The following is a 26,359-nucleotide window of genomic DNA, read 5'->3' on the forward strand; positions in this document are numbered from 1 at the left end:
TAGACTTAAACATCAATATCTTTCAATTTGAATGGATGCGTAGTGAGGTGGGGCAACAATCCAAATTATTGAAAGTAAGTTAATTGCCTTTTGAACTTTCGATAACAACGGTTGAGACCCCACAACACGTTTTACTTCTTAAATTTCCATTGATTCCACAATAAAATCTATCACAATAGACCACTCAAAATTGTGCTATTTAAGGTCATGCATATAGAACCTCGGGTCAATGTGAAAACTCTAGAAAAAAATCCTTAAACTTTTTCATAGAAGGCGGCCACACCCTCACAATCACATTTATTGCCATCAAGTCTATCACAGTAGACCACTCAAAACTGAGCTATGAAGGCTTCATATCTAGTCCATATCAAGACCAACTTCATCAAGTCTGTCAAAGACAAACCACTCAAAAGAGCTATGAAGATTTTCCAACTATCCATCAAGTCCATACCAAGACCACCCAAAAAAAGGGCTATGAAATTTTTAAAGGTTTTAATTTCATCCATCAAATCCATTTAAAGATTGTGTTATGGACCATCAAGCCTACCACAGTAGACCACCCAGAAAAGGGTTGTGGACCATCAAGCCTACCGTAGTAGATCACCCAAATAAGGAGCTACAGACCATCAAGTTTATCGCAATAGACCACTCAAATAACGGGCTATGGACCATCAAATGTTTGAATCTCATACTTGTTGAAAATCCTAGAATTATTCTCCTTGTTAGACCTTTAGAGAGATGATTTACAAAGTTCCTCAGACCTTTACTTCAAGAAGATAATTCTTTCATTCAACTATCATTTCACAACTTCATATTCAGGGGAATGTGTCTTTTATTGTCATAACATACTATTCTTGGCAATCTCTATGACAGGTATGAATCTCAATAAAATTATACTAGTATAAAGCCCCCCACAATAAGACATCTCTCATTAGCCTTTTATATCATTCATACTCATGTCCCCATACAATGGTACATTTCTCATTAAGAACATGTATCCACTGGTAAGGCTTACTTCGTCATTCTAAGTTATCTGGTTTGCATACATTACCTCTCTAAGTATGGTGGACAATAATTAAAATGCAAACCAAAATCTATTGTAAAACCTTAAGATATTTTAATAAATGATGAAGAGTAGTAAAATGATCATAATCAGGATTATGTGTATACATGTACTCAATCTTCTTACAGCATATGCAATAACACATCTTGTACAGTTTATCAAAACATAGTACTTTCTATAATCCTTGCATATTCAGATTGAGAAACACTATCTCATTTAATAGCATTTAGTATGTGATTGATATAAATCAAAACATTCTCAATAATACTCAGTGCATCACATTTAGTCTCACATAAATCTTTCACTTCAAAATGTGATAACTTTATAGCATTACTAACATTTATGTTTTTATCAAATAAATTACACCAATGTACAAATATATCGTCACACAATAAACTCCAAGCAACTTTTAGTAAACACATATATCAGCAATTCACTTCACAAGACATTGTTTACTAAATTGTTGTTAAAGTTTTTCTTATTAAACTTTTAGAAACTAATTAAAGTCCATAAAGAAATTTGACTCTTCCAAGTTACCATTGATATCATATTTACATACATTTGATGTATTAGAAGACCACATACAGCTACAAAAGCTTTTAAGGCGCTCTACGGTGGCTAATTTAGTCGTATGAGAATAGGAATCAAAACATTATAAGTTCCATGTTTGATTCAAAATATTCTTCATAAGTCTAAAGTTGCACCTATGTACTTATGATTAGTTTCCTTATCTTATGTGGGACCTTGGTCGCATTTCCAACGATCCTCCCCTCGAACAAAGTTCCAATTGAACCTCTCCTAAAATAAACATCCATCCATTAACTCTTATCTAGAGCATATTGCATATTCAATAGAGCTCAACCATGGATAATATCATAACTATTTTTTAAGGTTCCGCTACATCTTTGTTCGACCTGGGGATTATATTAACTAGGCTAAACCAAGGACAACGTGATTATGATACCACTTTTAGGGATAACTTAGGGTATAATTCCTCGTGTCTTATAAGATATCACATATTACATTTGATAGCTTAGACAATATCTTAAATTTCCATAAAATCTTATGAGCTTCGTAAGCAATGAAATTTGCATATTATCATACTACTAACCAACTTTAGTAATATGCAAATGATGTTATACTACTAGACTTAACAATTCATGATGCAAGTCATATATAAACTTTGTCAAATATAACATCCATGATAAATATTTCTATCCATACTAACATGCTAATAGACATATTCAAGTAGATCAGAATAGTGTCTCAATATTTACAAATTGATTTATCATTTAAACTTATAAATCCATATGCAATACTGCTATGAGTATAATCAATAAACATGGTTAAATGTTTTTAATCATACTAAAAATTTCTTGAACAAAAGATATGATACCTTAGTTTGACACCCCCACATTTTCAAATATTTAGGTGCATAACATATCCAAAGTTTCATGGTACCATTTTATTGATTAACTCAAATTCATCATAATAGCATTTCAATTATGGTATTAATAGCTATACAGTAACTATTAACCAATATGTTTCCCAATGAAATATTCAATATATACTTATCAAACGTATATTGCATATCATGCTCAAATATAGACATGAAATAAAATTTCTAAATTATGTGACAATTCGTGACGTAAGCGACACAGTCACAATAGCATCTCATTACTATAACATAAATTTGTCACACTCTACAGAACATTAAAGTATATGCTCATCAAATATACATATGAAATTTCATCCTCAAATATATCATAGAAATAAATTAGCTAAATTCTTACACACACCACCAATTTTGATTGTCTACAGTGGAACTAAGCCACCAAAACTAAAATATATTTTAATTAGTTATTTCAAAACATGGAGTATTATTCATTAAGAATAAATTAGCATTGACGGGTCATATTTAACTAGAATGCAATGATAGTCATTTGTGGAGTTGTTGGATTGTAGTGTTTTCTAATTGATATTTCAATTGGAAATTGATAATTATTATTATTTATTTTATTTTATAATTTTAATAATTATTTTTATATTACGTATAGAAAGTTTGGGGAAAAAATTAATTCTATTGTAGTAAAAAACAAATGAGCATCGAGATCGCGCCGAATTTTGTTTTCAATGCAAATTTTAGTGTCATTTTGACACGGCACAACTATGATCAACATTTGTTTTTTTCTACAAAAATCACATTTCCGTTTAGTGTTTCTTGATGCCGTTCTTATGGGCTTTGTAGGATTGATTGTGAGCTGTGTGATTCTTCGACTTCGCCATCTCTGAACGGAAAAGCACGGAGGAGAGAGTGAAATCCGATCTCCGTTGAAATAGACAGGAAGAAGAAGAATTTGAAGTTAGGGTTTTGGATGACCTAATTTAATGTTACGGGCACTGGGCAGCTCAATTTGGGTTGCCTACAGACTCTAATGGGCTTAGCCTTTCGTAGAGTTTGGACTTTGGCCCATGATTCCTTCTAAAGATAAAAGTTGATCTATTTATAAATTTAATTATCATTCTAAAATTTCTATTTATTATGATTATTCTATCTAAAAAAATAAGGTAGATAAAGTAAAAATTAAAAATAATAATGGTAATTGTAGGCCATTTTTGTTTTTGTTCCTTATACTCACAACTTTTCAAATTTTAGAATTAGTTCTCGTTATATTTTGAGGATAAACTTTAATTAGATAAATAATGATAATAATCATCATCAATTTTCAATCAAGAAAAGACACCATGTTAACATGTTTTTAAAATTTACAAAGCAAAAGTTATTATTTTGTGAAGGTTAACCATAGAACAGTAATCAAGATTTATTATCTTTTTTTGAGGTTTGAAATGTAGTTACATAATAAAATCAAAATTATTTAATGAAAGACGTTTTGATAAATATGCACTGCTTTACATGTAAACGTTCAAACCCAAATAGTTATAACCAAGAAGAAATTAGAAATTATGAAAATTGCAAAAGCAAAATGTGGATTTAAAAAATTAAACAAAATTTAGAAAAGTAAAAGAAATAAACTTTTAAAACAAAACCATTTGATTGAGAATAACACAAAGCATCAATGGAAAGTCCATATGGTCCGCTGCTGCACACAACAGTTTGTAACGCCAAGTCATTTTTAGTTTTATTTTCATTATTAAAAATAAAATTTTGTGAAATGACTTTTTCAGATCTCCATCTTTCTTCTTCCTTTGAATCTCCATTCCTCTTCATACTTCATTCTCATTCCACTCTCCGGTGATTTTTCCGGCTTCATTCCTCACATATTATATCATCAATCGGCGATTATGTTTCTCGTCGATTGGTTCTACGGCGTCTTAGCTTCGCTCGGCCTCTGGCAAAAAGAGGCTAAAATTCTCTTTCTCGGCCTCGACAATGCCGGCAAAACCACTCTGCTTCACATGTTGAAGGATGAGGTCAATTTCATTTATTTATCTCTTCCTCTAGTTCGCACTCCCTTTTTTCTTTTTTCTTTTTTTAAATTTCTGAAGGAAACTTGTTGATTCCGTGTAGAGATTAGTGCAACATCAGCCCACTCAACACCCGACCTCAGAGGAGTTGAGTATTGGGAAAATCAAATTCAAGGCGTTTGATCTTGGAGGCCACCAGATCGCTCGCAGAGTCTGGAAAGATTATTACGCTAAGGTGATTTTTTTTTAGTCAATCTCTTATTGCATTTTGTCGATACTTTGATCTTTTCAATTAGGTTCAGTTTCCCTGTTTGATTTGTCTCAAATCAATAAGATTTTCCTCAACAACGGCTATTGTGTTTAATTTGTTGTTTTAAATTGGTAACTGATTGGACTTGTGATATGGGTTTTGTTTATTATGGATTTTGAATTTGATGGTTCTTGGAGTTTTCTTCTTTTCAAGCTCACCAGATGCTTTTGCTGTTCATTATAGGATTTAGGCTTTGGTTTCAATCTCCTTGAGCAGTTGACTTTTAAGCTGAAACTTTCTTGAAGAAGGAACGTTCCTTCATTTTCTGAATATGTATATTTACAACCTGAAGTTACAATGAATATAGAAGCTGTTAGGTTCTATGGATGTTTTCTTTTTCATGTTTCAACAACTAACCCTGACCCTATCAACAGTCTCTGATTGAGAAAGAAAAGCCAAAGTTGCAAATGCATCCTATTTTCTACCATCAAATGAAGTTACAAGCATATTTGCCACTCAAAATGTACATGAGAATGTGGAAAAGTCTACTCGGTTTCCCTCGCACTCCATAGCTTTCGTCAACTTAAACATTGGCATGTGTTCTCTTTTTCTTGTAACAACGCTTTTTAAGGATGCTCTTAGTTTTAGAGTCTGTTTCAACTAACTTTTCAAGTACTTTAAAAAAGTGTTGGTAAGTAGCAGAAAAATTGCTTTTAAGCGGTTGTAAAGTTCCCCAAACAAACCCATAAAGTCACGCCAACTCTTTTAAGTATTTTTTACTATTGAAAGTTGAAGTCCTTTCAGATACCCCTGGTGTGATGAAAACCAGAAATCGTTTTCCAAATATGATCTTGTCGAATCTCGTGATCTTTCCTTCTTACTTGGTTCTTAAAATAATATTCTCCTGTAACTGTCGGGATTTGAATAATTTCTTTTAATCCCGCGTTTGTCATAGTTTATGGCTTCTGAATTCCCTTTTTAGCATAATGACCCCTCCTCTGCTTGTGTAAATATGAGGATGTCTACATGAAATCTATTCCATGATTAGGTGGATGCAGTAGTTTACCTGGTTGATGCCTATGACAAAGAGCGATTTACCGAATCGAAAAAGGAGCTTGATGCTCTCCTTTCAGATGAAGCGCTGGCTGATGTTCCATTCCTCGTGCTTGGAAACAAGATTGACATCCCGTATGCTGCTTCTGAGGATGAGCTAAGATTTCATCTGGGTTTGAGCAATTTCACAACTGGCAAGGGAAAGGTTAATCTTACTCAGACCAACGTTCGACCACTCGAGGTTTATATGTGCAGCATCGTCCGAAAGATGGGTTATGGGGACGGGTTCAAATGGCTCTCACAATATATCAAATAGTATCAACAATTGGGTAATTAGCATCCATTGTGCCCATATAGATTATCTTCTGTGCCAGACTGAACTTAGTTTGAGGTGAAAATTTGTTTACAAGTTTGGCAACTTGAGATTTGTTCTGTTGGATTGGAACTAGGATTTGTTATTGTTTTTGACTTGTTTTGTGAACATTATTATTGCATTAAACTCTCAATAAAGTTCATATATAGATCAACGACTTTTATAGAATTAAATGGAAGTTTGAATTTCATTATTGTAATTCAAATTCAGTTTTGAGGATCACAATTATTTTCTTTCAATTTTTGCTGGGGCGTGGGTTCCGTTTTGTTAAAATCATTTTTCAGGTTCGATTACAAAGCTCAAAACTTCAATTTGTGTTTGCTTTGTTATTGAACTTCAGAATTATAGATTTTGTCTCTATTTTAAAATTTGTCAAGTTTCAAGAATCTATTTGCACAAAATTAAAAGTTCACATTTTCATAAGACAAAATAATTATATTAAGATATTGAAAATTCTGACTAATAATATACAAAATTATTAATTATTTAAAAAGTTCATATTTAAATTTGAACTTTAAAAAACTAGATTTATAAAAATATAGAATTTCTTCGAGTTTAATTTTGGAATAGAACAGAAATATGGAAATTACATAATGTCCACCAAATTCTTTCAATCACATCAGATGGTAAAAAGTAGAAAAAATATTGAACTATTTATATCCATACAACATAAATGCTACAAGATAAATCGACTCAAAGGGCATTAATTCTTACCCATTCATCACTCTCTAAACTCATTGCCACAAAATAAAGAGTCAAACTTGAAAGGCAGGAATCTTCGACTTTGAGTGTAATGAGTAATCTGATGTCCATATGACCTTCAGAAAATTCGTGTCTCATATTTTTTTCTTTCTTTCTTTTTGATAATACATGAAGTGAGGGAATCAAATATTTGACTTCAAGGTTGATACAATACTCATTTTGGCACTTAACTCAATCATAGGTAAGCACATATAATTCCAGTTGCAGTACCCCAACAACATAACAAAATCAAATCAATAGAATTTATGCAGGAACTTCATTGGGAGACCGTTTAACTCACCACCAATGCTGCATCAAAGGTTTCGTTTGTGTTGCCAATGTCTTAACTATTGGAAAATAACAGGTTCTTCCAAATTGAGTTTGTAGCGGGACGAAATCATAAAATTACAGGTTCTACAAATTCTATGGACAATAAAATATCCATCAAATTCCATAAAACAGTTCTAAGGTAGTAACAAGTACAAATCAAACCGAACTATTCATATAATTACAACATGTACATGCTACAAGTATAAGCATCTCCTACCTAAAACAATTTCTATGACACAAATGGCATTAGTGCTTCCCCTACCTAAAAAGTTCATTAGTCTCTAAACTCATTGCCACACTAAAGAGCCGACCTTGAAAGCTCCCATCTTTGACTACCGAGTATGGTACCAGTCGTTCCTCGTGTTGGCCCAAGCTAAGGAAACTCACGTCTTTAACCATTCATTGTATAGTGTAGACCATTAATCATTGCCATACACAGGATGTGAAAGTACTTCATATTCCAACTGCAATAGCTCAAAAAGATAACACAGTAAATAAATTTTGAACTACTTTTAACTTGCACAGAAAACTTTAATGAGAGGGTTTAACTCACCGCTGCTTCATCACAAGTTAACCTCATCCTACGATACTCTTCTTGTGCTTTCTTTGATCGAAACATAGCCTGAACACGAACAACAGCTCTCTCAACTCGCTCTTCTGCTTGTTTTTGAGATACAAGGTAGAAGTCCTCTTCTACGTCACTTTGCTGCTTTTCCACCATTTCAGTAGGTGCAACTTGAAGCCCACGGAAACCTTTTCTCTTAAGACGCCAGCGCAGTATAGCTTTCTCAAGTACACCCACTGACCAAACAATCTTGCGATACTGCCTTCGTACTTGGAAGCCTCTAAATGCAGCCTAAGAGGAAAGAAACAAATTGGTAGTCAAGTCATCTACCCAAACTGCTCATATTTTAACATAACGGCTCTAGCACTCATGTCAGTTCACAATAGTTGCACAAAAATTTGTGAACACTTCACAAGAGTCACCGGGCACACAAAAATCAAGCTTTACAATGATAGCACAACAAGATCACTTGGCAATATTACACGAAGACAAACTGAAAATTCAATCGCAGGAAAATATTTTCATGTTTCGACAGATACTTCGGTTCCATCAAAGTTCTTGTACGTCCAAAAACACATGAAATTAGAACCAAAACGGGTGTTTCAATTAATATAGATAAATTAATAGTTCAATGACAGGATGATGTTTATATTCTGACAAGGACCTTCAGTTCTCTTCTATTAAAGTTTTTCTACAAAAGTAAATGAAATTAAAGTCAAATCGAGTTCTTCATAAAATTCTAGGATAAAAAACATCAAATTAGCATGAAAAGAATAACGTAAAACTCTCTTTTAGGAAATGAACGCAAAAACAGCACTCAATCCAATCAGTATTAAGAAAATTAGAGTGGGCAAGTAAAATAAACTTTTAGTAAAAATTGTACCTGGAACAATTAACTCAACAAACCAAGCATTATATGACAAGGCTGAAAACACCTTTTCTAAGTATGCCAAGCACATGAAGATCAACACTATTCAAATCTCATCAAGCCAAAAAAAAAAAATTGATCAATCTTGTCTGTTATATAATTTATATTGTCAACAACTTTGTTGGATTTGTGCAAACAACACCAGTATAAAGAGGAAACTTTTCAAGACTTAAAGATTCAGTTCTCAAATTAATTAAAGGTAATGGCAAGAATTAAGGGTATCAACTTACCTGAATTCTAATAGTTTGACGACGCATATTAAGGAAGTCTTTGCGGATCTTCCAAGTACGGAATCTGTATTGGATACGAGCAGCAGCTGCCATTTTTTTTCGTGTCTCAAAATTGCGGTAGGCATGTTGAATTTTCATGGCTGCAATAATACTACGAGCCTCATCTTCTGGGGAGGATAATTCAATTCTATCAGATCGTTGTTTTAAAGAATGTTCACGAAATGCAGCTTGTATACGTGATGCTGCATCAGCTGCTGTTCGGTAAGCTGCTAATGTTTCTTTCATATACATCTGCTCCTCGCTGATGCAATCAGAGGTATCAGTTATTGTACTACTAGTATCCAACGAGCCACTGACATTTCCAGCCAAGCTCATCTCTTTGAAGTGTGATACCAAAGCCTTTTCAGAAAGATATGCAGCTAAGCCATCATAACCATTCATAGATGCAAGATCTGCAGCTGTACATCCCAGAGGGTTCTTTGATGAGGGATCAGTGACCAAGTTTGGCTTTGCCCCTGCTGATAGAAGAACGGCAACCATTCTCTCCCTAAACCAAAAAACTTTTTGTGGTCAAATAGGTGAGAAGCATTCATCTAGTATCAGTAAACTTTTAAACCACCCTTTTTATCTATTTTTTATGACATACTGACACACTGGAAATTCCCAATCAACAATACAGAATAAACATCTGTTTGGTTCAAGGTATTGTGAAATAACTATAATTAAGGTAGATGAAGATTGAAAATAAATATATTCATATGCATGAAAAGATTGAGTAAGCTAAAATTTTGAATCAATGGGAGCGGGCGTGTCAATCAGGCAATACAATAGACAAGTTGTCTATTAAGATTAAAAACTTCCAATAGCAATAACATAATATAGAAAAATAAAAAATAAAAAAACAAAAAAACTATGCTCGTTATTAAACTACCAATTCACCCAAAAGCTTAAGTTGGTGGTTGAAAGCAAATTTAATTATATATCACCAGCACTCCCCCTCTCTTGTGGGCTTGAAATATTTGAAAGACTCAACAAGTGGAATCAATTTTACCTCACTTGTGAGCTTGAAATATTTGAAAGGCTCAACAAGTGGAAATCGATTTTAATTGGGAAGGAAATAATGCAGGGGCTTAAGACAGAACCTCCCTGGACCACCTACTCTAGTAATAGATTAAACCACCAATTCACCCAAAAGCTTAAGTTGGTGGTTGAGAGCTATTAAACTACCAATTGACCCAAAAGCTTAATCTGGTGGTTGAAGGCAAATTTAATTATATATCACCTACACTCTCTCTCACTTGTGGGCTTGAAATATTTGAAAGGCCCAACAAGTGGGAATCAATTTTACGAGTGAGCTTGAAATATTGAAAGGCCCAATAAGTGGAAATTGATTTTAATTGGGGAGGAAACGACAAAGCAGGGGCTTGAACATAAGACCTCCCTGGACCTCCTCTAATACCAAATTAAACTATCAATTCACCCAAAAGCTTGAGTTGGTGGTTGAAGGCAAATTTAATTATATATCACCAACAAAAACAAATTTAATTATATATCACCGACACTCATAATTTAAACTATGGCATGATGAAGTTGAAAATTAAAGAAATAAGAGTGAAAAGGTATGCAAAATCCCCCAGAGATTGACTATAATTAGAATCGATGATTGAAGATAAACATATTCCCATTTTGAGAACCAAAAAAATAAAAGCAAAACAAACATTGGTTTAGGAACCTAGAACCTCCATGTGGGTGTATTTATGGATAACTATGAAGTATTTGATGCTATCCCATGACAATGAACAACCAAGCATATTAAATGAATGGTTATCTGCATGATGGGAACCCCAATTAAAAGGTTCTCAATCATTCATGGGGACTGGATGAAACTGAAAGGCTTAACTACTTTTTCCATCAATTTGACAAATAATATTGTACCTTCCATAATAAGCTGCCCAGTGAAGAGCTGTCCATCCAAATTTATCTCGGAAGTTTATTGACAAACCCGCCCAGTCAAATAGATGTACAGCCCAGGTATATCCCAATATTGCACACAAATGGATTACTCCTTGACCATTTACATCAAACTCAGTGCTTTTCTTTGCGCCTTCAGCAACTCTTTCTATCAGCCATTCCCTTAACCTGCTTCTCAGCACGATCTCAAGAACCCCTTCCCTTGCTTGTTGAAATGGAGTTCTATTTTCTGTAATTGACTTTAACAAATAAATCCAACTATCAGAAATGTCGGCAGTTTTTACAGCAAGTTTCTTAGCCTCCTGCAGGGCAGTGGGCAACAATTTAGTTGAAATGATGCTCAGAATCTTGGATGTAGAGAACAACATATGAGCAAGCCGCATCTGGATTTGGAACTCTTCCCACTTTTGGCTCTGTTCTGAAGCAACTACAGGCACTTCTAAATTTGGTGCCCGATACTCGAAATTTAGAGCTTGACTAATAGGTTTGTGGCCATCTACGCTCACATATAAATGTACTAGTCCAGGTGCATGTGGTGGTACTAGACAGCGATAAACTCCAGGTTGAACAAAATCAACATTAACACTGGTATCACCACATACAACCAATAAGTTGGACTTTGCTAGATGTACAAAGTCATTGTGAAAATACCCAATAATTAGAATCTGCAATAAGTACAAAAAAAACCATCATTAGAATATTTGCAACTTGTAAATTAGCAGCAAGATGGAGTATTCCACCATTCTGACTGAAATAAACTGAACAAAAACTTGTCAAATCAACAATAGAACAAATATACAAACCAAGCTATTCTTGGAACTCCATTTCAATCATATAATGAATAGGTACGGCCTGACCATATTTATTTAAATAAATTCACACAAAAAAGATATGCACTTCACATTTGTAATGAGTTTGATCAGCCGTGTTCACAATCTGATCATGGAGGAGCAGATACCAGAGGCCAATAGCTAATGTTTTACATGTTGACATTTCCAATAAAATTCAAAATTTTATTGAACCAAATTAGAAAAGAACATTGTTTAGATATTCAAAAGGATAAATGGGAAATGGATGAACCGACCTAGTCTAAGTCTACAGTCAAAACTATGTGGATTCATAGGGAAGAGCAAATGTTGCATCTACCAAATTAGTTACTCAGAGGATGTCATTATTTAGAAAAAAGGAAACAAATTCAAAAACCTTTCCTCCTCAAAACAGTAAATTGCTTGACAAAATCAAACTTACAGCTCAAAAAACACAAGGATGTCTCCATTATTAAATTCACCGTCTACTTCAATGAGTTAAAAAATATGATTATGGGACTTATTAGGAGTAGCTACGCGAAATAGGTCAACCATAGACTTTCTTTTTACAAGAGATTATGGACTAAATTAAACAAAGAAAAAAAAGTATGTTTCTAGAAATAGCTCTAGCTAGCAAAAAGTAGTATGGACAAGACCAGTAAAAAAGTAGCTAACAGCAGTAATAAGTTTTGTAGTTAGACAACAAAACTAGTTTCGCACTCCAATAAACTCATTAATAATAACATTCTTTGCCCTTGTTGCAGCAAATATCCATAATCAATGGAGATTTCTGCAAATAAACTTATAACTTCACAGTTCAAAGCTTTGATTGTTCACCTTGACAAAATATGAGTTCAAAGTCTATTTAGATGTTAAAGCAGGATGTTTAAAATTTTACTGAACAAAATAAGGCAAGTACCAAAATAGGTTTTAATAGAGTAACATAAAAGGGAATGTGTTCCTTGCCTGCACAAAAAGAAACAGATAAAAGCCGAATAAACACCCAAAATATGATGGAGATGTAATGTCAGATAAGTATAGAAATTGTGAAGAGTTGGTACTAGTAAAAGAGAAGACCTTTGTTTTTTCTGTTGAAAAGGCCCATGAAGGTGAGACATCAGTTATGTTAAAAATTTGCTCCGTAGCCAAAGTTTGACTGTGATATAATGTTGAATCACGATAGGAATTGTGAACATATGAAATGGATGGTTCAATAGCAGGATCAATGACTGAACCAGGAGACTCAATGATAACTTCATTTATCCATCGCCCAAAGCTGTCCTGACTTTGCAGTCTCTCATCTAACAAATTGTCCGTAGAATTAATTGCAATGGATTCCCTCTTCTCTACATTCAAATTTGTTTGACCACCTAACAACAGATTGGCACTTCCGGTGAAACTGATATTGCCGTTGGCCCTCCCAGTTGACTCAACTGGATTACTAAATGAAGACATCTCCCCCAACAAATTGCTGGTCGCCTGCAAAGATGGACTGTAAGAGTCATAAACAAGGCAATAACTACTAGAGAAGCAGAAATTTTAAACATTCCTATTAAAATGTGTAGAAATAAAGATGTTCAACATAAATAGTTAACTGTTTGACAAAAAAAAATTGTTTAGGTAACGAAGAAATCCAAACTTAACCACTATTCAGTCAGCCTTCTTCCAGAAAAGTGTAGCACATTCTACCTCCCATCTACTTGCCATTAGGAATCAGGCCAGCCATGGAGAACATGCTCCCATAAGTGGAATAGAAAAAGGTGGAACGCAAGGGAACAGAAATTGAAATTTCAATAGTAAATTATTCTACTCACGTTTATTGGGACTTGGTTCTGTTGGTCAAAGCATGAAAGTTTGTCTGGTGAATGAGATGAGAAGAGTTAATAGAAATAGAATTGGTAATCTACCCATGCAGTTGGTTTTGCCTCATTCAGAACTTTTTCTTTGTTACCTCCTTTATGAATGGCAGGTTTGAAAGGCTCGTCCTTCACAAGAAGGTCATCCCACTCAAGTGTGTTGATCTCATGAAGCCGCTGTTCATGAGTCATGACTGTTGTAGTGTCACTAGGCTCTGTTCATTATCCATGCAATAAAACAAAATAAAACTTTAGTCTCGTTTGAAATAACAGGCAAGCCAAAAGTTTCTTAAAGTAACTTCATCAAAGTTAGTTCTATTACGGGTACTTTGAAGCACATACCTGATAATCAATCACTTACTTGTTTGGTTCTAATATTTTAAAAATGGTTTTATCTCGTTAGACAAGCTCTTTGAATAAGTATTTCTTAAAACTTATCAATATAGAAAAGAATAAAACTGAGCAAGTGAGACAGTGTGTGCATAGAGAGATTAGCCTGAGGGGGCATATGAACCGAAAGAGACTTCTAAGAGGAACTGCAAGTGAAATGAGAGATTACATAGAAAATGTGTGCGTAGGAAAAAGCTGATGAGAAAAGAACATGGAAATCAACGAGATCAGTGAGATACAGCATATAAAGGAAAGTTACTTAAAGCAATGGCGTAGAAAGAAGTTGGTAAGAGAAAGTGGGTACAGAGTAATCAGTGAACTAAAGTGCATGTGAGAAATTGAAATGAAGCTTCAAGTCCAACAGCTTTTGATAAAACACCAATTAACTGCTTCTTTGAAAACCAATTCCAGTTTTCTTTTTCTGTTTTCTTGAAAATTATTTCTAATTTTTAATTCAACACAATTAGAAAAAGCTTTTGGTCACCAATCATAAAGGTCAATCTGGTATGCAATTTGAATTATAGTTCTTGTTAAGCATTCACTAAAACAGTCTGTTTAGTGAATTAGTTTTTTAACCTAGTTTTGGATTTCATGATCTAAAATAAGCAATAGAAATTCTGAGAACACCACTGATTTTTTCAGTAATTTCAAATCTTTGATTTGAAATTTGATGATGCAAAGCGAAACTAAAAAGGGAAAAGTAAGAGAAATATACTTACACACTATAAACCCACTTTAGTTTTTCAAAGATTAAAACATCTGTAATATATAAATTATAAATTGCATAACATTGTATGGTAAATGTAAAAAATAATAAATAAATAATGTAATATATATAAATTAATTAATTAATTAATTATAATTTAGAGTGAACTAAATATTTAGTTGGTAACTACTACTATCTTAATGTTTATGAACCAGTACTAAAAGTAACATCCAATTTCTAAATTTGCTAAATGCATGCTTAACTTTCTTTAAATCCCTTGCTTTCAAATTACTAACCAAATCCGCCATTTAAAAATTAAAGCACAGTTAAAAGACTACCAAATATACTGTAAGAGGCATGCATTAAAGGGGCTGAGGCATGCATACTACCAAATATACTATAAATAAACCAGAATTTTTTTAAAAAAATTACACACCTAAAGTATAAAGAAGAAACATTAGAAAAGGAATGATCAAACAAACTACGACTCATTTATTTTTGACAGGTTCAGCCAGTATCACCTGACAATTCATTTTCACCAACAGAATAGACATGAGTAGCCTTGGAATCAAGTTCCTCTGATAAAAGCCACGGAGTTGATGGGTTAGAGACAGAACCAGAATTTGAGTTCAACGATGTGGATGGAGAATTCTGAAACTAGCAGCAACAGGAAGTTAAAACAACGAATTATTTTCAATACAGAAAGGCTAATTGTAAGAAGTTGTTAATGAAGTGTCCAAATGCATTCTGGTGATATTGGGTGCAGAATGTTTGGAAGTTTTATTCGTGTGCCGTGAAGCACCACAGAGTTGAAACATATGAAACCAGTGTTTATCTGACAAAAAATAGTGCCATGATCATTGCCTTTTCATTCCATAAATTTATGCAGAGCAGAAGAAAGGTAACCCTTAACACTTGAATCACCATATAGCACTCTACATCCAGATGGTGCCTTGATTTTTGAAGATTTAGTTAAGAGGAGTGATAAAATTGGTACAGAAATTACAGTGCATTTCTCGATATGCAACAGCATTAAGAGAAACTTAAAGGCAACAATCATCAAGAAATCTGGTATTTAAAATGTACAAAGAGCAGAAGTAAACATATGTATTTTATGGCTGACTTTATCCATAATAAATGTTGGATTAAATCATCAAAATAAAACACAAACAGATAATTATCCAGTTTTTTAATGGAGGATAGAGAGGAAGACATGCATGCATAACTGCTAGATCTATATGGTGCCAGACTGCCAGTAAAAATTCAAAGACACACATGACAACATTATTTTGGATGAAGTTCTACTATTGCAACCATGGAGGAAAAATCAGCAGATCTTAAATAGATGTAGTAGTCCAAATGATAAAAGTTTGTCTCAAGATAATATTTCAGTAACGGCAGATGCATTATGCTGAACCTAACCTCTTGTGTTTCACGGTAATGAACGAGGACAATGTGTTCAAGGGTCCTGAACAAAAAGCATAAGCAAGTCATAAATTATATAAGTAGAACACAATATACTGCCACTGTCTAGTTTCATTTTTCTTTGCTTGTGGCATGATGGGGATAGACCCCGCTGAAACAACTGGTAGCAATCAATTAAGAATTTTCTTTCAACCATAACATACTTATCTAGGAGCCAATAACACCGGCGAACAAAGGTTGGGCTATCTAGTCCATGGGCATAGTATACATGTATCCTTTCTACATTACCGACCTGCCGAAGAGAGAAAAGATTATCAAAGCACACCTTTTCTTGGTTATTAAGGCTATAAAAGAATGAAAATTACCATAAATCTAAACACAGTTAATACTAGACCATTGAACAACCAATAGATTCAAAAGGAAAGACTCAAACCACCAATAGACTCAAAAGAATAGACTGGTTAATCATTTAAAATGATCTCCAACAACTTGCTCCACATGTGGACTCGTGTGGTAATTTGATTGATGATACGAAGCTAGTAGGCAAGATTATGAAATGAAGATGGTATGTGAGAAGATTGAAAAGATCAACATAATAAAATTATAGGGATTTGAATTTATATCTTAAGAACACCAGAGTCAAATGCTTAAGCTGATTAACTGTGTTCAATTTAACTCTATAATATATTTTGAATCTGAACAGTCATTAAACAACTACATTTTGAATAAGCTTCAGAGAATATTAGCAGAAACAGTAGAAATTACTTCAAATTTGTAGAGAGAACATATAATTTATATTCTAAAAAAAGAGCATCTGAATATTCTACAGAAACATGAGCCCGTAGCATGTCTACTGAATAGCAATGACAGTTGAAAAGGGAATAGTAAGTAACCAATCTCATAAACCCCTTTCTCACATCTAACCAAGTTCTTTCACAACATGCAAAAGCATCAAAATGTTTAAGAAAAATTCCAATGGTAAATTTGGAACTCATTGATTGACTTCAACATTTAAGAGTCATAAAAGACAACTTACTTTCTCACCTGTCACCACTAAGCCTACGGCAACATTTTTTTATAAGATATTCAATAATCTTCAGGGTGTTATGTTCCTTATTAGAATTTTTCAAAGAAGGGAAATTGAATTAACCAGATGCCTTAAATGCAACCATTGAGACAGAAAAATGTTTACATAAAGAATGAAAACAGAACTGAGGTCTCCACCAGCTTTCTTTTATTATGAAACAGTGCCAAATAAAACAAGACACTCACTTTTAGGTGTTCATGTGCTTCTTTTACTGTCTTTCCATCCTTTTTTTTCTTCCAATTATGTCCATCTTTGCGAAAATTCCTAAGCATCTTGCGGTCAAATAATACAATGGTTCCACCTGTTGTGCATTTCCAACATCAGAATTTCTGAGTCATAAACTAAATATGATAGTCATGCAAATGCAAGGAAGACTTATAATTGTATTTGATATAAGTTGCATCAAGCATTAAACCATAAAATTCTTTGAGTACAAAATTTATAAATAGTAAAATAGGGTCGGGAAAGGTTGCAGAGCACAATCTTACTTTTGGGCAAGTTCACTGGTTTGACGTGGATGGTAAAATATTTGTAGTTACACAGTATCGCATGGATTTCATTTGGACGAAGCCATCTTGCACTTGCTTCCTCCCTGATGTTTTCAACATCCAAATCTGCTCGCAGGAGATCAAACAACCGATGAAATTGTAGGCTAGGTTTTAAAAAAGCAGATAACATATATTAAATGAGAACTATTAAAGATAGTTAGAATAATTTATAATTGTTCAAACTAGTTCATTAATTGGTCGATGAAACTTCAAGTTCCATCCAATAATGGTTATTAGGATTCCCACTGATGGGAGGTGATGATTCTGCCAACGGCCGGAATTAACTGGGCTACTATGTTCTTTACTTCTCTAGTAACCAGGCATGGTAAACCTAAAGCACTAGTTTTTACCGACCTTGTAACAGCTCAACAGTTGTTCCTATGATTTCTCTCAGTCCCCCTAGCCAATATATGTCAGCACTCAGAAACCAAAACTCAAATGTCTCTCAGATTTTACTTCATAAATTTCAAGAACTCCCTTCTTTGCCGTCAAAACTTTAAGCTTCCTAGGAAGATCAATCAATCCCCCCCCCCCCCTTCTATTCTTCTCGTTGGTGATTACAATGCCGTGTTGGCACCTATTTTTCTTCGAAATTACACAATTAAGCTCTAAGACGCGGCAACCAAGCACACTCTTGCTTGCCCATTTCTACTGAACTCCTACACGACTCAAACTTTAAACCAAATTGAAACAGTTGTTCAAAATATATCAATTCCATAAACTCCAGCATGAAGCCATTGAGCATAGCAGTTATCAATTAGTCAATTTTGCTTTTGACAATCAACCCACTAATAACTAAAAAAAAAATCCTCCAAACCACAGCCTAGCTGACAAGCATAAGTTCTCGAAAACACCATCGCAGTTCAAGAACACAAAACCTCAACACCTATAAACCGACAGCAAACCAAAATACTCCCCAATCAGAAGTTGTAAACAGATTATGATCATTGACACGGTACCTTGCAATGTATGGAAGCCATGAATCTCCGAGCCAACAAGGCTTCCTTGAACGTCAGCTTTCATGGACAGCGACATCGATGATTCTTAACAGAAGCTAAACCACACTAAAAATGCATCGAATTTTTGAAACCGAAACTGCGAGAAATGAATCAAAGATTGAAGCAAAGCAAAATCGAAGGAAGATGATGATGATAATTATAGTTATGATGGAAGAATACCTGATTATGAACAAAATTTGATTTGGTAAGGAAATAGAGGGAAGAAATTCATCGAAGCTCTCAATTATAATCTTCTTTTTGACTCCTTATTTGTTTGTTCTTTCTGTTCTCTCTCTCTCCCCCCCGATTTTTCTCTGTACTGAAACTTAGCGATGGACGGTGACTGCCGTCAGCTGGGTCGGGTTGGCGGGGCCTTCATTTTGTTTGATTTCTTTTTTCTTCGGTTTAATTTTGATTTTTAAACGTCTAAAAGGTATCTTTATCTTTATTTAATTATTATTAACAATTATTATTATTATCCTTTTTTAAAGAAAAATGTGCTTTAACTTTTAAGCCTTTAACATTTTATCTTCTATTATTAAAAAAAAGCTCGAGAGAAGCAAAGTTTAATTACTTTTAAAATCCAACTACGAAAACAAGACATTGAACACATTTTCAGTCAACTTTTTAAAACAGACTAGATAAAATGGCTAAAGTCAAATATGAATCTCACTCTAAAATAAGTCACATTTCAACTATAAATACAAAATGATTCTTAAATTTTAGAAATTAAAATAATAAATATAGTTTCCTAAAACAAGTGTTTATGTGAGAAATATGAAACGATGGTATAACATTTACTAGAGATCGATAGTAAATTTTAAAAGTAAGATTGTTGTTAAATTTGTCTCCTTTAATTATAATCAATCCTCGTTTGAAAAATAGATAATATCAATTTGAAAAACGAATATCAACTTTTATCTTGGTGCTCATTCAATTGAAAATAAAAACATACTTAAACTATAATTTAGTTCTATTTAAATTCCATTAATTTTGTAAGATTTATAAAATCTAAGAAGTGTGTTTATCTTTGTTTTATGGAGAATGTTTAACTTTGAATTCTATTTTGATTAAAATATTTAGATCCCATATCAAATTTTATATTAAAGTTTGTCAATTCCAAGCATATAATTAGGTAGGTAATGAATCAAGTGGGTTAGTGTGATCTCTAAGCAGTTATTTATATATATATATATATATATATACACACACACTAAAGTTATTTTAAAATTAAAAGAGGTGTATTTAAAAAGGTTGACCAACTTTCTAATTTCGTTAATCCAACCGTTTGCTTGACCAAGATGGACCTCATCACATGAGATCAAATTATAAGCTTGTTTACATTTAGAATAAACGATCGAGTTACGATAATCTATTGAAACAGAATAATTCATACCTTTCAAAATTGCAAATATTCCGGTCAAAATAGCTCATGATTCATAATTCAAATCTAAACATTTAAGCCTTCCCTCTTTGTAACATGTATATGTGTTAGTTGTTCATGGATCGGTAAATCTTTCACTTTGGTATCAAATTTAGTTCTTGTATTTCTAAATTATGTTCGATTTATATGAATCACATAATAGTATATGTACTTTTAAGCCATTGGTCTTTATACTTTTGAACAACAATAACTTCAAACATTGTTTTTTAATTTTAAACAATTCTTGGAGAGCTACATTACAGAACAATAGATGTGTTTTGAGAAATATATTGAAAATAAAAGTTGCGTATGAATCGTGATTAAAGAAATATACTCAAACCATTTTAGACAGTAAAAATCAATTTCAAAATACAAATATTAAAATGTACATTTAAAAAATACAAATCAATTTCAAAATACAAATATTAAAATGTACATTTAAAAAACACAGGTAATACAACACCTCAAGTTTTTAAAATACATAATCCAAAATAGTTTCATAGTACTGAAAATAATTTAATATCTACCATATCACAGTACTATGGTCAAATAAAATTTATTGCAATATATATCGTGTTCATATATCATATTTCTACATCTTATCGCTATTGTAAACTTATTAAAATATATTCAAAATTACATAAATAGATACTGAAGTTTCCCTACGAAACAAAGTAATGCAATTATTATACGGTTCAATAAACTATATTTTCAACAAAACAAAAAAACCATAGAGTAAATTATTATGTCATATGTATAATATATTAGGAGTTGTCTATAACGTTAAATTGATTATTACGGTCGCTAATTATTATAAATTGTGTGTTAGATGTCTCATATGTAAACTATTTAAATTTAAATGAAATTTAGTTAACGTAAGAGATTAAAACAAACAATCTACCGTGAGTAAAAAAAAAAAAAAACTACTTATTGATTTTTTTTCTAATAGTAAATATTTTATAAAATTTTATATTTTTAACCATTAACCTAAATGTAAAAACTGCTTCGAAATAATATTAAGTATAATTAACTGAAAATAACAAAATAATGGTTTGAATAAAAATGAGTAATTTAAATAGTTGAACTCAACGTATGGTTTGGGCCAATGACCCTTATTTGTTTAATGTGAAAATTTGATTTTCTTGAAATTTAATGGAAGGTTACGTCGTACGGATATAAGAGTTGACACTTTTGTATGGGTTGCCGTTTGTGGGGCGTGAGATTTTAGTATCCGTCACTTTACCTCTTCTTCTACACTTAATTAATCACCCACAATATTTATTATTATTATTATTATTCTTTTGAAATGAAGACTTAGTCACTTAATTACATTTATTATTTCCCACTAACTCATTAATTAAGTTTTAAACGCATCATTTCGGTAGAGTTTCCCTCTCAGAAATGAACAGTCCACGTCGTCCTCAATCACAAATATATTCACTAATTTTAATATTAAATACCATTTATACACTCATTATTGTTTTTAAATTATTATTATTTGAAAGATAAACATGGACATCCATTCCTTTGATTGACAATTCAAATTACTTACATTAACTCTCCAACTCAATCCAATCCAATCCAACTCTTAAATTATGGATTGAGTTGTCGAGTACTATTGATTTTTTTCAGTCATTGTTCGACGTTTAGCTTTTTAAATGATCATTTATCCTTTTACTCCACTGTTTAACTATCATTAAGCTTTCTACTTTCAAATGACTATTTACTTCTGACACGATCGTCTAACAAAATGGGATAGTTGCAGATTTAGCAATTAAATTCAAAATAATTAAATATATAATAATATTTTGAAAATTTTGCAAATATAACAAAATTTGTTAAATTATATTAATGATATCGATAGACTATATTGTAAATATTAGTCTATCACTGATAGATCTATTAGTGAAAGTTTGACAAAATACTTATAACTTTATTTTATTAAATAAATAGTAAAATATAAATTATATATATCAATTCTAGTTGAATTTGGTTAATTTCAATTTTTTAACTTCAACCCATGATCAAACCTCACTCAACAAAAATCAAAATTTGTTGGGTTGTTCAAGTTGTACTCACTCCTAACTATTATATTTTTAATTTTGTAATTTTGTATATTATTGAATAAATGATATCTATACAAATACAATGCAACAAACTGGAATAGACTAGAGCATAAACAACAAAGGAAAGAAAATAAAAAACGAAAAATATACAAATATGAATAGACCCAATAAACGTTGATTAAGATTAACAAACTTAATTGACAACTTTGTAATCTAACGACACACTAAAATAAACTATCATAAACAACAGAATTAAAAGTTTGTAAACTTTAAATATGTTTAAAAATTATTTTGAACAACAGTAAAAAAAACACTTAATTTTTTTAAGAGCATTCCAAAAGTCTAATGAAGCACATGAGTTTTGTAAAAGTGTCACTAGAAATGTGGTTAAGGTATCAACATCAGTGGATATTTCTAACAAAATATACAAACCAATAAACTCATTAAAATCTCTATATGAAATATAAACATTTTTAGCCACTTTCAAATAATTTTAAAGGTCGTATTATTAAATAGTTTAGGGTCCACAATGGAATGAAATTGAGAATATAGAGTCCAGATTAATGGAACCACGAAATCTTATAAATCTAAATTGATACTTTTTTTTTTCTTTTTAAAATTTCCAAACCATGATGTCAGCAACTTCAAAAAAGCTGAAAATGAGAACTAAAGGCATTTGTGAGAAGTCGTCTTCAATTAATTTGGACATTTTTTGTAAATGTTTCATGGGCTAACTGCAATTATAAATTTGAAAATTGTTGAGATAATTATAACATTTTCATATATTGTTGAGGTATGTTTGATTTCATATCTTTCAAAACTCTTTATCTAAAGATAAAGAAATAAAAAAATGTATTCCCCATTTATTATAATTATATAATAAATTCACATGTAATTATACTTATTTATCACCATGAATCTTCACATTTATAAATATATTAGCAGGTATGTTAAAAAAATCACAGTAGTTATTATAATTTCTTGTTGTGAAAATGAAAATCGAACAAATATGCATTAAAATAAAAAATTACTTAAGAAAATAGAAAAAATCTTTAAAATTCTTCTTTTATCTCTAATTTCTTTTGAATCATCATCCATATATATGTCTCTTACAAAATTCACCAAATACATGCATGTGATAAAATGGACATTAAGGATTGGTGTCTTTTATGTTGATTTGATTTTGTGACTTAGTATAAAAGGAAACTTATTTTATAATATTTATGATAATAATCTATTATTAAAATAATGTAAAAAATATAATTTATATATAACAGAATAGCGAAAAGAAAATAAGTGAAAGAATACAAACATAAAAAAGAGAGACGGGTGGAGTTGTAGATTGAGAAATGAGGAAGATAATTAAGACAACCCATATAAATATATAGGACAGAAATTGAATATAGATGCATGTGTGTGGCAAAAAGATGGAGAAAAATGTTTGAGAATGCCTTTCAACCACATACTCAAGTCTATGATCACAAATTTGTTAGAGATAAATATTATGATCACTTTTTGTCACAGTAAATACTATTTAAAAGTCTAGAGTTTTTTATTTTTTGGTACAATGTTTACTGTTTTTTTGTCAAACTAAAATAGTATAAACACGAAATGCATATATTATTATAACCAAAACTAAACTAATCTACACATCAAATACAAATACAAAGAGAGTGTATATAAGAGCATCATGCACACCACACATTGTTGTTGTTGTTTCAGTAAGACAGTGGGTTTGAATAGCTCTAGTTGCACTCACGTGTAAATTTTTGTTTTCAATGTTATCTTTAGTTTTGGATGTAAAACTATTTAGTAATAATTTCATATATAGAATCTTAATTGATACAAATCTGAAACGTTTTGGTTTAATCTCTTCTTTAAAAATAGTAGTAATCTTTTCTTCATATAAATTCAAGTTTTTATCTTATAGTTTTCAAACTCTTCCGTCACAAGTATATGTTTGACTTGTGAGTTGGGTGTCACGTTAGCCTTGTTTTGAAACTAAGATCACGTTGATCAATTTTGTTCTAAAGATAATGGTGATGTTCCACAACACAACTATTGTATTTTGGTACAATAAAAAACCGTCAAGAAGATAATGGACTTGTATATAAAGGTTAACTAGGAAGAGAAATACAAATGTTAATGTGAACATAACTCAATTGATATATTAAATATATATACATGTCTATTGTAAAAAGTCAAACGTTTAAATCTCTTCTCCTACATGAACTTTCGACCAAAATATCAAAAGTCTGAATCTTCCACCTTACATATTATTAACTAGATAAACAAAAAGAATTTCTGGACAAATAAATAAAAGTCATAAATTATCACACGTGGTTCTGCCAACCGTTAGTAGAAGTTATAAAGTATGCTACACATACTTCATATGGCTATACATAATACATTGTAAATACAAATACATTTATATAAAGTTTAGTATGAACCAACTTAAAACCCCCAAAATATACCTGAGACATCCAATATTTCAATATATGGAATGTGATTGAAGGATGGAAGGATGGTTTTATTTATACTGTTTATTCTCACAATAAAATATTAGTAATTTTTTCATAGAACAAAAAAACAATAACAATAAATAATATTTATATATAGTAAAAATAGAGTTTCATGCATGTGGAAAAAAAAGTAAAAAAATAAAAAAAAGTAAAAAAACCACTTTTTTTTTTTTTTTATGGTTGTGATTACATCATTGGCAAATTACAACTATTTTTTTAACTAAAATATAACCGTTTATCTATAATAGATTGGGATAAATCAAAATAGGCTATTATTTATGTCTATTTATATCATAATAGTAGTTTATTTTAAAATATAACCGTTTATCTATAATAGATTGGGATAAATCAAAATAGGCTATTATTTATGTCTATTTATATCATAATAGTAGTTTATTTCTATCGGATTATTACCAATATGTTGTAGTATTTTACTATATTTTGTCCGTATTTAAGAAGTTTTGTTCATTTTATTAGTTGTGTATCAATATATTTTTAATTTTATAATAATCTGTTAATTTAAATGTGCAACAATTTCAACTTTTTACTTTTTATATATAATAATAATCAAAGTTGAAATGCAATTTGAGTGAAATTTTTCATAATAAAAAATAAGCTTTTACAAGTTAAATTTGTAATTCCAGAGGGGTGAGATAATAAAGTTTCTTAACTATAACATTAAACAAAAATTGTTGGATGAAAATAAATAAGTTTTAGGAAGTTTGATGAATTTTTATAAATAGTTTCAATATTTTGTTATTTTTTAAATGTTAATAATATTAATTGGTGTGTATTGTTGTGTAAATTGGTATTGGTTCTAAATTATCATTACAATAATAATAAAAAAAAAGAATTGCATGTAACAACATATTTGTCACCGTCTATGTTTTGGGTTAAAAAGCCCAGTTAAGTTCAGGCCCATTTCATATCCACTACTTCCCACTAATAGGCCGAACACATGACTCCGGCCTAAATAATGTTGTACTCATTTTAACCCATTGTCCTAACCGCCAACATGTGAGTTGCATATGATTTTTAAGATATATTAAGTGTTATTATATAAGGGTGACGACCTAATAATGTATAGATAAATTTGTACCCACTTTTTTAAAAAGTTATTTATTGAAGTATTAGATTCATAGATTATAAACATGTGGGATAAATTGTCGGTCAACAAAATTTCTACATTCAACCTAAATTAGTTAGTTGATTAACATATGCAATAATTTTATACTAATAACTAAACCATTTAAAGTTGAATGATTATATGAAAAAATTTATAAACTAAATTGCTATACAAACACAACCTTTAAAATGTTATTAATTCAAGCTATTTAAGTTTTTAGAATTTTGGTAATTTTAAAATCAAGCTAAATCTTTGGTTAAATTTGATGAAATAAAAAATAAAAATGTTCACTCACTAGACAAAGTCTAAAGAATAAAAATAAATCTTTCCACGAAAAGTATAGTTTGGTAGAGCTCATCTGGATGCTTTAGAAAGAAGATAAAACACGATGTTTAAGGGGCCCGTTGTTTGCTTTGTTATTGGATTACTTACTTTAGGAGATAACTAATTCCTTTGATTTGACTAAAAAATCACTC

The 26,359-nt window shown here is 31.4% G+C and overlaps 2 protein-coding genes across 3 annotated transcripts; one reads left to right on the forward strand and one right to left on the reverse strand.

Annotated features, from left to right (window-relative positions):
* Positions 1 to 4,201: 4,201 nt before the first annotated feature.
* On the forward strand, positions 4,202 to 6,355 carry LOC101211943 (GTP-binding protein SAR1A). The gene is made up of 3 exons (XM_004151035.3): positions 4,202 to 4,495; positions 4,593 to 4,724; positions 5,788 to 6,355. Exons 1-3 carry the CDS (start codon positions 4,367 to 4,369, stop codon positions 6,106 to 6,108), a joined length of 582 nt encoding a protein of 193 aa, XP_004151083.1. The 5' UTR covers positions 4,202 to 4,366; the 3' UTR covers positions 6,109 to 6,355.
* Positions 6,356 to 7,147: 792 nt separating this feature from the next.
* LOC101211298 (calmodulin-binding transcription activator 5) lies at positions 7,148 to 19,088 on the reverse strand. 2 transcript variants are annotated; one of them, XM_011658969.2, is made up of 14 exons: positions 18,927 to 19,088; positions 18,708 to 18,843; positions 17,689 to 17,814; positions 17,386 to 17,501; positions 16,317 to 16,405; positions 16,111 to 16,156; positions 15,210 to 15,339; positions 13,688 to 13,807; positions 13,551 to 13,594; positions 12,814 to 13,215; positions 10,895 to 11,595; positions 8,960 to 9,506; positions 7,790 to 8,092; positions 7,148 to 7,700 (listed from the first exon to the last, which is right to left on the reverse strand). In XM_011658969.2, exons 2-14 carry the CDS (start codon positions 18,781 to 18,783, stop codon positions 7,656 to 7,658), a joined length of 2,745 nt encoding a protein of 914 aa, XP_011657271.2. In that variant the 5' UTR covers positions 18,784 to 18,843; positions 18,927 to 19,088; the 3' UTR covers positions 7,148 to 7,655. The 2 variants fall into 2 exon arrangements, with proteins under 2 accessions (XP_011657271.2, XP_011657270.2); XM_011658968.2 differs by having other exon boundaries at positions 15,210 to 15,345.
* Positions 19,089 to 26,359: the final 7,271 nt, after the last annotated feature.

This window comes from Cucumis sativus, chromosome 6, assembly GCF_000004075.3.
Source record: "Cucumis sativus cultivar 9930 chromosome 6, Cucumber_9930_V3, whole genome shotgun sequence".
Lineage (NCBI taxonomy): Eukaryota > Viridiplantae > Streptophyta > Magnoliopsida > Cucurbitales > Cucurbitaceae > Cucumis > Cucumis sativus.

Coding starts and splice junctions, on each gene's coding strand:
- LOC101211943 (XM_004151035.3), top strand. CDS start 4,367: ATGTTTCTCGTCGATTGGTTCTACGGCGTCTTAGCTTCGCTCGGCCTC. Junction 4,496..4,592: donor TTCACATGTTGAAGGATGAG/GTCAATTTCATT, acceptor GATTCCGTGTAG/AGATTAGTGCAACATCAGCC. Junction 4,725..5,787: donor GGAAAGATTATTACGCTAAG/GTGATTTTTTTT, acceptor TTCCATGATTAG/GTGGATGCAGTAGTTTACCT.
- LOC101211298 (XM_011658968.2), bottom strand. CDS start 18,783: ATGTCGCTGTCCATGAAAGCTGACGTTCAAGGAAGCCTTGTTGGCTCG. Junction 13,808..15,209: donor TGGTGAAAATGAATTGTCAG/GTGATACTGGCT, acceptor GATAATGAACAG/AGCCTAGTGACACTACAACA. Junction 7,701..7,789: donor TAACTTGTGATGAAGCAGCG/GTGAGTTAAACC, acceptor GAGCTATTGCAG/TTGGAATATGAAGTACTTTC.